General features: G+C 34.6%; 1 protein-coding gene across 1 annotated transcript; it reads left to right on the forward strand.

The window, feature by feature from the left end:
- Positions 1-6067: 6067 nt before the first annotated feature.
- Positions 6068-11514, forward strand: l(3)neo43 (cytochrome c oxidase assembly protein COX16 homolog l(3)neo43). Its single transcript, XM_027378836.2, has 4 exons — positions 6068-6304; positions 8247-8376; positions 9103-9217; positions 11171-11514. Exons 2-4 carry the CDS (start codon positions 8273-8275, stop codon positions 11279-11281), a joined length of 330 nt encoding a protein of 109 aa, XP_027234637.1. The 5' UTR covers positions 6068-6304; positions 8247-8272; the 3' UTR covers positions 11282-11514.
- The last annotated feature ends 204 nt before the right edge of the window (positions 11515-11718 follow it).

The following is an 11718-nucleotide window of genomic DNA, read 5'->3' on the forward strand; positions in this document are numbered from 1 at the left end:
TATAGGTAAAGGGAACTGGATTTTATTCGAGTAGGTTCCGATTCTCCTAGAGGCGATTGGGTTTTGTTTTGAGGATTCGATTCTCTTTGTTGGGGGTTGGATCGTATTAGAGGGGATTCGGGAGTTTTAAAGGAGGTTTTGGGATTGGATAAGGTGTTTGGGTTGGCGTAAAAGTATTGAATTAAATATATTCACTGTTTTTTGGTAGAGGAGAAAGTCATTCGATTTTCAATAAGAGGTTTGTGATGTCTGTTGCATGTAGTTGACATCTTGGAATATTTGCCGAGATATTTTTTGTTGATTATGGAATTTTGTATCAAACTGATGAATTAAAAGGTATGACAAATACACCAGTATTCACGTATCTCTACTTTGTCGATCCATGTGACTTTATACATTATCTATATAGCATTTCACTGAATAATTATTTGTATATATAAATATTATATCGATATATAAAAATATTCATTCATACACATACATATATATACATACATATACATATATATACGCATGCACACACAAACACACACACACACACACACACACACACACACACACACACACACACACACACACACACACACACACACACACACACACACACACACATACAGATATGCGTGTAAAGGGCTGGATTAAGGCCTGGTACTACCATAAGCACGAACCCATGAGTAATGTCCTTCCCTTCCTGTCAATGGTGTCCCTTTAGCCCTTCCAGTGGTGTCCTTCGACTCCTCTGGCGGTGTCTCATTGACCTTTCTAACGGTGTCCTTCCTGCCCTTCCTGTGGCATCTTTCAGTCTTTCCAAAAGTGCCCCGCGGCCGCCGCCTCCCATCTCCGCGATTACGACCACACACACACACACACATAAAACACGACACACACAAAAACACACACACACACACACACACACACACACACACACACACACACACACACACACACACACACACACACACACACACACACACACACACACACACACACACACATATATATATGTATGTATGTATGTGCCTCGGTCCTGCCTATAGTGCTTACTGAGACCTTCTAGCAGTACCCTTTCGGTGTATCTTAGATGTCAGGGAAAGCGGATGGACAGCGAACACATAAAACCGAAAGTTGATTAATATATAGAGAGCAAACAATAAGAAATATTGTAATTATTTTCACTATTAGTTTTTATGTGTGTATACGTATGTGTACCTGTTTCTTGTACGTACAATGAAAGTTATTATAGTTATATGCACTATTAGTTTTCATGCACGTATGAGTGTGTATCTGTGATTATTTATTATATTTTGTTTTCTTAAACCTAGTTGTTTCTCCATCAAAGTATCACATCGAACGCCACCTCTTAAACAAAATCAACAAAAGCCTTCCGTATAACACGTAAAGGAGGAACATGAGTAGGAGGATGGACATCGGCAGTTACTTTGAGTGTAGAAATAACGGGAGCAGATGAGGTGCAGGCATGTTATTTTGGGTCATGTTTAGGTAGTTTCGAATGTCCTCGAGAATTTCCGTGTCGAGTTGGTTGGGGAGGTCTGAGAAACCACTTATGAAGCGGAGGAGAGGGGATAGGGGCAGTGGGAGAGGATGCAGTAGGAGAAGATGAGTAGAACGGTTTAGCTTGTCCTGTACGATGAGTTGAGCGAGGAGCGAGGTACCGGCGAAGTAGAGACTGGAGTGTCTGGAATAGTGGTAGAGATTGGGGTGTCTGGATTTAGAATGGCAAAAGAATTTGACTGGTAGATAGAGAGGGGGGGGGGAGTGGGATGAGGAAGAGATACTAAGGGAGGTGTAGAAACATCTTGTAAGAGAAAAAACTCGTCTACGTGCTTCCTGCCTGGCCTCATGAAAGTGGTCAAGTTAGAATCTGAGACGTCACATCAGACTCAAACTTGTAGAAAGGGCAGCCCCTATAAAGCACAGTAAGGGAGTCACCACAACTGGCACATGTGCGTGACTATGCAAAACAGTTTGATCGATCATGACCAGGTTGGCACACAGAGGGCATAGGGCTACGGAGCGGCATGGTTTGGCAGGGTGTCCTAGACGAGGGAAGTTTGATATGGCCGGACAGGGAGAGAGAGACGGAAGAGAGAGAGAGAGCAAGAGAGAGAGAGAGAGAGAGAGAGAGAGAGAGAGAGAGAGAGAGAGAGAGAGAGAGAGAGAGAGAGAGAGAGAGAGAGAGAGAGAGAGACTCATTAAGGGGGAGGTCATGTCTACGGAAAGTAATCTTGGCAATATTGGTGGATGACTTACGGCGGCCTCTAGGGGAATGGCGTAGCAGTGTGGAGCAAGTATTCTCCACAGTCTGACCGATCCTTGTCGTAGATAGGGTAATCCGCCGGGAAGATGGAGACAGTTCCAGGGCAAGTACTGAGGAAGGGATGAGGTTTTGGGATGGGTTTGCCAATGAAGTCAATCAGAGTAGATAATGCTTTAGCTTGGGATTTGGATGTAACTGTGATAAGGAGGAAGTGATTGGGGCGGTTACAGAAGGAAACTTGTCCTACTTGTTTTTGGAGGCATTGCTGGTACAGGAAAGTGTTGTCAGAGTAAGGGGCTGTAGAGAGGATCACGGAAAATCCATCCCGTTTGGCTGGGCTAAACAGAGTACTCCAAGGGTTTGTAGAGGAGGGGTAGTAGAAGGACGGGGACGTGCGGAAGAGGGAGTAGTATTAAGAGAAGTAGTACTGCAGAGACTTTGACAATAAGCCTGCAGAGTAGTGAAAAGGGAGGAGGGAGTACTAGATGAAGAAAGCTGTGGGTTGGAGGAGATGAAGTAGAGAATGTTGGGAGAAGGGGATTGCTTTCTTGAGGCTGAGTAATGACCTGGGTGGATGGTCTTGGACTGGACTGAGGTGATGTTAAGCATTGAGGAGTGGGTAAAAGTAGCAGTGTTAAGAGTCATGGTCAAAGCAGAGCCTGAATTTAGATCTGTAGTTGATAAAGGGGCAAGCCTCAGTACCACAAATAAGTGTGCAAAATCGTCATTACTGGCCATGGCAAACCTGTAGTATGTGAGGAAGAGAAACAGACGGGTGGGCTGTTTCTCTTCCTTCAGGGTCCCACTGAGGGGTAAGGGATAGACAACTAAACAGGGTAATACAGACTCCCCCTGGCCGTTCACACCTGGCACAAATCAGCCGTTCACCCTTTCAACACGGCTCTCACACTCTGGGAAGTGGACAGTAGAAGGGGCTGGAGAGAAGAAGGAAACGACAAGGGGAAGAAACGATAGCGCAGAATTACTCGAGTCTAGGGAAGGGGCGGAAGGCAGAGGTGATCCCCACCATTGGGTCCCCGTCTCCGTCTCCTAACCCCCCCCCCCCCCCCAATACTGGATCTGGAGGGGGGGGCGTAACAATACAAACTATGGACGCAGTTGTTGAACATTTGATACATTTAACCATAATGTAATTGATGTATTTTTTGTATTGTATTTAGTATAATTTTATCATCCATGTATATCTCAAACAGTAACTTTTGTTGCCATAATGTTTATTGTTGAAAATGTTGATGATGATAGATGGTAATGATAATGATGGTGATAGTAGTGATAAAAATAAGATTAATATTCTTAAAATAATAATGGTGATAATAAGAATGAAATTAAGAATAAAAGTATTGATAAAAACGATGGTAATAGCAATAGTAATAACAATGATAATTTTAATGATAATGATTATGATGATGTTATAATCATAATTATAATAACAATAATGATGACAACAATAACAATGGTGATCATAATAATGATAATGATAATAGTACTAACAGTCATAATAATAAAAATGACAATAGTGATAACAGAAATAACTATAGCCATAATGACGATAACAATAATAACAATGGTGATGATAAAATGGTTATGACAATGATAGTGATAATCATAATGACAATAATAATAATGATAATCATAATTATGATAATAGTAATCATATGATGCTGATAATGATAATAACAATAATAGTAATAATGATAATGATGGTGATGATACTACTACTACTATTGATAATGACAATAATGATAACAGTAATGATAATGATGGTGATGGTAGTGATAATAATGATGGTAATAATAAGGAGAAGGATAATGATATTATTAGTAATAGTGATGACAATAGCAACAACGAATAAATAATAATGATTATAAAGATATTAATATTGATGAAAATGGTAATGATGATGATAGCAATAATGAAAATCATAATATAACGATATAGTAATAAAATAGGATTGGATATAACAATGATGATGAGATAGTGATAGTAACAATGATGACAGCAATGATAACGACAACAACAATAATAATGATAATATTAATGATAACAATGATAACAAAAATAGTAAGATTTTTTCTATTCATTATGATGATAATAACAATACAATTAGTAATATGAAATGGGGTTAATGATTAGAGCAGTGGTAACAATGATAATGAAAATTATTATAATGATGATAATGATACTGATAGCAATGGTAAGGATGATAAGAATAGTGATAAGAACAACACTAATTGTAATGGTGAGAATGATTATAACGAAAATGATAATGATATTAGTAATAACAATAATGATAATGATAATACTAATGATAATAATAATGATAGTGGTAATAATGATGATAATAAAAGTAACAATGATAATAATGACAGTAATAATAATAGCAGTGATAGTCATAATCATAATAGTAATAACAATAATGATTATGGTGATCACAATAGTCATCATGATGATAATAATAATGATGATCATAGTAATAATGATAATAATAATAATAATGATAATCATGATGATAATGACGATAATGATAATGATAATAGTAATGATAGTAATAACAATGACTATAGTGATAATAATAATGATGATAATGATAATGATAATAATGATAATAATAATGACAACAATGGCAATGATGATAATATTTATGATAATAATAAGGATGGTAATAATGATAATGATGTAACTACTACTACTAATAATAGTAATCATAATGATAATGATGATGATTACAATAAAAATAATGCTGGTAATAAAGACAATAATAATTAAAGTAATGCGGAAAATAATGATAATGATAAGAATAATGCTAATAATAACGGTAATAATGATAATGATGACGATGATAATAATAACTATAATAATAATAGTAATAATGATAATAATAATAATGATAACAATAATGATAATAATATTAATGAAAATGATGATGATAATAACAATAACAACAACAACAATGATATTAATAATGATAATGATAATAATAATAATAATTATTATTATTACTATTATAATTATAATAACAACAATAAGAATGATAATGATAATAATGATAATAATAAAGATAATGATAATAGTGATGAAAATAATGATAATGATAATGATAATAACAATGATAATAATAATAATAAAAATAATAATAATAATAATAATAATGATAATGATAATGATAAGTAAATGATAAAATAAACAATAAAAATAATAATAATAACAACAACAATAATAATGATGATAATAATAACAATAATGATAATGATAATGATAGTAATGATAATGATAATAAGGATGATAATAATGATGATAAATAATAATAATAATAATAATAATAATGATGATGACGATGATGATAATTACTATCATTATTATTGATATTATCATTATTATCATTATTATTATCATTGTTATCATTATGATTATTATTATTATTGTCATTATTATGATAACAACATCAACAACAACAACAACAACAACAATGATAATAATAATAATAATAATAATAATAGTAATAATAATAATAATAATAATGATAATTATGATGATGATGATGATAAAAACAACAACAACTACAACAACAATAATAATAATAGTAATAATAATAATAATAACGATAATAATAATAATAATGTTGATGATGATGATGACAGTAATAATAATAATGATAAGGAAAATAACAGTAATCATAATAATAATAACAATTCTTATCATAACCCAACTGACCGGGTACGACAATATCTCCGCCAGTCGTACGACACCACCGCCTCATCAGCTGATCGTGTGAGGTTCGATAACGGCCCGAGACGACCTCCCAGCTGATTCGTGCTTCTTCTTCCTCCAGGAATTTTGAGTCGTTCCTCGGCATTTATAGTCTTCACGTAATCTATTCCGAGGACGACCAGTGTCCCCCTCCCCAGCCCCAGAGAGTGACCTTGAAAAACGACCACAGGGGATTTTGAAAGTGTCTCCGAAACGGGAAAATAAGTGGCAGGTTACAAGCGTCGGGGTTTATTGCAGGTAAATGTTGCACAGGTGGATGGGAATTGTCGTGGTCTGTGTGGTTTTCTTTGGTGTTTATTAACTCTTTTTTTCTTCTTTATATTCTTTTGTTGTTGTTTTTTTTAACTGGTTTCCTTGGAAGTGGGCTGGGAAGGTGACCTACGAGTGACGGAATGGTATATGAGAGGTTGTTATGAAATGCGTGAATTCGTGTGGTTTATGTGAGCTAAATTGTAGTGGTCGTTGCAGGTCGAGAATTATATATTAATGAGCACATGCTTTGGCGATGAGACCTAGTTTAGCTTCAACACAGAAATACCTGAATTTGACTTTAGACTGAAGTGGGATTCAGTGTATATTGCTTAGATTTAATAATGATTGATCAGATCCTTGAAAGGTATGAGTGGATGTTTGCCAAATGCACTTTGCTTATGTCATCATTATCAAGAACAGCAATAAATATTTACTAAACACAACATATTTGCAGCTGGACAACCTGCCTTTGTTGTTCCAGCAAAGGCCAACAGAACTTAATATTTTGCAAGGTATAGCATATAGAATTGCCTGTTAGCTTAATGCCAAGACAGAAACCAGTTCAAGCACACTTTTGCCAGAATATCCATGGCTTGTTAGCTTTTTCTGGAGTGTTTAGCACAGAGGCTGTCATGTTAGTTGATACTACTGTCAGGTTTAAGGTGTTAGGCCTTTCCTTAGAGATAATACTGTAGTAAGTTTTGTGATTTTGATAAGACAGCTAGTATAATTCTTCTGGAACAGTAAACCCCACACTTGGACATTTTTTCTCGGAGTGTGTATGACACAAGGGTAGTGTGTGTGTGTGTGTGATTGCTGTAAGAAATCCATAGTTTTTGTTATATGATATATTTTTCACATCATTAGCATTGATGATCTTTAGTAGCATACAGTTTCATTAAAGATTTGTTTTTGTTTTTTATTTGTTGGAAGAATATCTGCAGCAAGTTTTTTGAATTAAAACACATTTTTTTCCACGCTCTATTCTGAGAGAAATGAAATGTCGTCTTTATTATCAATCGATGATGGAAATGTCATAGATGAAAATTGTCTCGGATTTCAACAAGGTATCCATTCCATACAATCTGTACTATAAGGGTCTGATTTCATATTTATTGAAATTATATCTCCCTGTCAAACAAGGACCCTGTTTAAGCTGTCTTTCGAAAAAATAAGTTTTGGTGGTTTGTTTGGTTTTACTGGAGTGCTCTATGCAAAAAAGCTGTGCCAATCGCTTGACAGTGCACTACTATCCTGAAGGCAGCTATCATTTGACTCTCCACCGGCTGTGCTGGAATATTGAAATAACTCCTCTATAGGAAAAATCTCATGCAAGTGCTTCTTTGCATGAGTTTTAAGTAAATAGTTTTGTATTATTATAATTTTAGTTTTATCCCCAAATTTCCTAGGTATATTTTGTTTCCTTTGGACTAAACTTTACGTCTGGACAGTAGGCATCAAGAGCAGTTCCTCAGAATTACACATTTTTGTATTAGTGATCTAGAGCTAATGCTTAGAATCGCTGAAAAAGTCCCGGTTCGAAAGTATAGCCACTAATACTTTTACAGCATTTTGGAATTTCTGTTTCCTCTTTTTCTTTTTTTTCTTTTCCTGTATATTTCAGTTGAACGTATTAATCATGGTCTAAAATGAAAAACTTTAAACCTATATTTTTTTATTCAATTTGATTTGTTGTTTTCTTTTCTTTCTTTTGTTCTTATTTATTTATTTATTATTTTGCTGTATTATTATTATTTTTTCTTTTTTTTCATTTTTTGTGTGTGTATGTTGGTGCAGGCAAAATATAAATGTTTGTTATCATTATAATCATTGTATTTTAATCTGTTCTTATCTCTCTCCTTTATTATAAGGTACTCTTCTATGCTCGATACCTAACATGCTAACGTCTCTTCCGTGTCTCCCTTAGGGGCTAGAGAGGCATCATTCCCTGTTATGGGTAAGGGCTTCTTGCAGAGGCGTTCGCTGCGATTTGGCGCCCCTTTCCTCCTGCTGGTGGTGGGTGGCTCCTTTGGCCTCAGGGAATTCGCGCAGATCAGGTAAGAAGTGTCAGGGTTGGGGGTCAGGAGAAAAGTTGGGGACGGGGTGTATATGTTGATGTTTTTCTTTTGATTTTTATATCCTCGTTTTTGTCCCCTTGAGGTTGATGGGTGTGGCCTGGTTGTTTGTATTTTATATTTTCTTTCTTTCTTTCTTTTTGTGCGTGTCGTTGCTGCTTTTACATTTGTTCCACCCCCCCTTTATTTATTTATTTATTCATTTATTTATGTATTTATTTATTTATTTATGTATTTATTTATTTATGTATTTATCTATTTATTTATTTATTTATTTATTTATTTATTTATTTATTTATTTTTTAGATGTCATAATTCCTTGACAAACAGCTATAGTAAAATGTTCCCAAGTATTAGAATGATGAACATAAAAGGATGAAAAATCTTAAGAAAGTTCATGAATGGTATTATACCCAAGGCATCGCTCCAGAAAAGGAATGTGCAATATAGAACTGAAGTTTACATTACAGGGGAGAAATAATGTAAAGTTCTCGGTTAAAATGATGTTAATGCTAAAAGACTTGAGAGTACGAATTTCTCATTTCACACTCGAAGAAAGGTCCAGGCAAACATCAAGTCAATGTTGAGCAATATGTTTAAATTAGATTCAGACCTGAGATTACCATTAAGTTTGAAGGTAAAATTAAGGTAAAGGTAAGACATGAAATCTGAAGAGGGCAAGTTCATGGTGGTCCATTATGCCTGCAGGTACGACTTCCGCAATCGCAAGAATGTCTCGAAAGAGGATGCCGAGAAGATGGGGATCAAGATGAAAGACCAAGACGAAGTCACACTGGAATCAGAGTATCAAAAAATTGAAAAGGTCAGTTAGGTATTTTACTTTTTTTTTTTTTTTTTTTTTTTTTTTTCCTGTCTGTTGCTTTCTGTGTCAGTTTATTTTATTATTTTTTCTCTCATTTTTTTCTTACTTTTTCTTTGTTCTTTTTGCAGTTTTTCTTTCTGTTTTTACATTTTTATACCTTTTGCGAGATGGTTTAAGTAGTGGTTGATTTATTTCATTGAATAATTAATTTATTTATTTGTTATTTATTTATTTATTTATTTATTTATTTATTTATTTATTTATTTATTTATTTTAAGTGGACATTGCTTGTTTTGATTTTCATATCCAGGACACAGGTTTCGTGCTGATGAAACTGGTGGTTCATACATTGCCAATGTCGGGTGGTGAATTTTAGAGCGGAGGGGACTGTGCCTTCCTTTTTTTGCCTTTCTTTCTTTTCTTTTCTTTTATCTTTCTTCCTTTTTCTTTCTTTAGTATCAGTGAAGTTTTCATGATTTTTTTTATTATTGTTATTATTTATTTATTTATTTGTTTACTTATCATCATCATCATCATCATCATCATCGTTGTTATTGTTGTTATTATTATTGTTATTTATTTGTTTAATTACAATTTTTTTATTTTATTGTTTTGTTATTTTTTCATTCATTGTTTTTATTGTTAGTTTATTTTGTTTTATTTTTGGTCTCATTCATATGGAAAAATTTGTGTTTTGAAATCAGTGATTTAGTTGAATTAAGTATTTTTGTCCTCAGTTGTATTAAAGAGTTAATTAATGATCTGTTCCCCAGTCAAGTGTTTTTCTTTGTTCTAGGCTATTTTGAAATGATGTTCAGTGTTCAAGGTTGTGTTAAGATCACTTGTTCACTGTTCTAGTTTTCTGATAGGGGACTTGTTTTATAATCTCATTTGTACACAATCATCTCTTTCCATGTTTTTGTATCATGTGACTTTTCTGTTACGCAATGATATGCGGTTTCTCTCTGTAGCTATGTGTTTTGAAACTCTGGCTGGTTCAAAGTTTTATATTGTGTGAGGTCATTAGGTCTTCAATCCTGATTGTGTTTATAGGCCTGACTTTAAGGGCTAATTCACATTAGGATCAAATCTGTACGAGGAGTTTTTGTGATTTGCACTTTTAGGATGTCCTTTTCTTTTTATGTTGAAAATTGTTAAGAGAGATTTTCAGGGTAAGGAAAAATGAGTTGTTCTTTTCTTCATTCTGTATGTATTCCCCTTGACCAGTGGGCTGTGTTTGTAGCTTTAAAGGCAGGATTCAGTGGGCACCAAATGGTTAGCTTTCATCATATTTTATGTTTAAAGTGGTAGAGTGTGATAGTAGCTCCACCAGTTTAAACAGCCAGCTAAGTAGTCACAGTTATTGGTTGTTATGACATTTAATATAACACTGAATTTTTTTACATGTTCTTCCTGGAGGCATATCACCCCTCAGATTTTGTACTGGCTTGCAGTGGGGATGAACGTCAAATAGCTAACTTCTGTTATGCATAGACTGCTTCTCACACACAGCTTGAGCCCAGTGCATGGAAGAAACTACTCACAGGGAGAGTGTGTATAATATTTCTCTGTGCACTCTATCAGTGTGCATTTTTTTGTACTGGCTACTGCATTGAGCTGCCCCTCAGCTAGGAAGTGAGAGAGAGAGAGAGTGAGAGTGAGGGAGCTAGCTGTTTTGCCCCATGAATTTTATAGTAGAGAGGGAGATTAATTGAGTTCATGCGAGCTGCTCTGTTATAGAAAAGATAGTTGAGTGGCTCAGGTCTAGAATGATTTAGAGTTTACTGGTCCACAATATGTTGTGTAGGTTTGATTGTCCAGTATGATATGAGTAGATTTAGTTAGTCCAAAATAAAATGAGTAAATTTGACTGATACAGAAAATGTGCAGTTTTTGACTTGAGTAATCCAGAATTGTTGAAATTTTATTTAATGACCTGCTTAAACCTCCCAGATTGACACAACCAACTGGGAGAATGTGCGTGGCCCTCGCCCGTGGGAAGAGGGCAACCAGTTGTACAAGGAGGCAGAAGAACGAGCGAAGAAGATTGCCGGACGAGACTGAAACCTCCATTTGCAGTCTGTCACCAAGATGCTGGTGGTGAGATGTGGAGGGAAGAGAAAATAAGAGCGTGTTTTTTAAATAGACTAAGAGTTTTGTATATAATTGCTTTGAAAAACAAGGTGTACAGTTTTTTATAGACTGAATAAGAGTGAGTGGTTGGAATAATAAGGCAGAGACACATGTAAACTTGAAATTGACTTTGTAAATAGTATCGAAATACAATGAATAGAAATTGAAGAGTTTTAATGAACCTTATAAAGAAAAAAATTAAAGAATAATAAAGATAAACTATAAATAATAAGATAATATAAGTGATACACCTCATGCCTCCTAAATACCTACTTTAATGACACAAGTGGTTGTTACACAGAAGGAATAAGTAAACCCAATGAACATTTTTCGATGAGGATTTTTTTGAGTGACCAAGAAGCATTTTT

Source organism: Penaeus vannamei, unplaced genomic scaffold (assembly GCF_042767895.1).
Source record: "Penaeus vannamei isolate JL-2024 unplaced genomic scaffold, ASM4276789v1 unanchor819, whole genome shotgun sequence".
Lineage (NCBI taxonomy): Eukaryota > Metazoa > Arthropoda > Malacostraca > Decapoda > Penaeidae > Penaeus > Penaeus vannamei.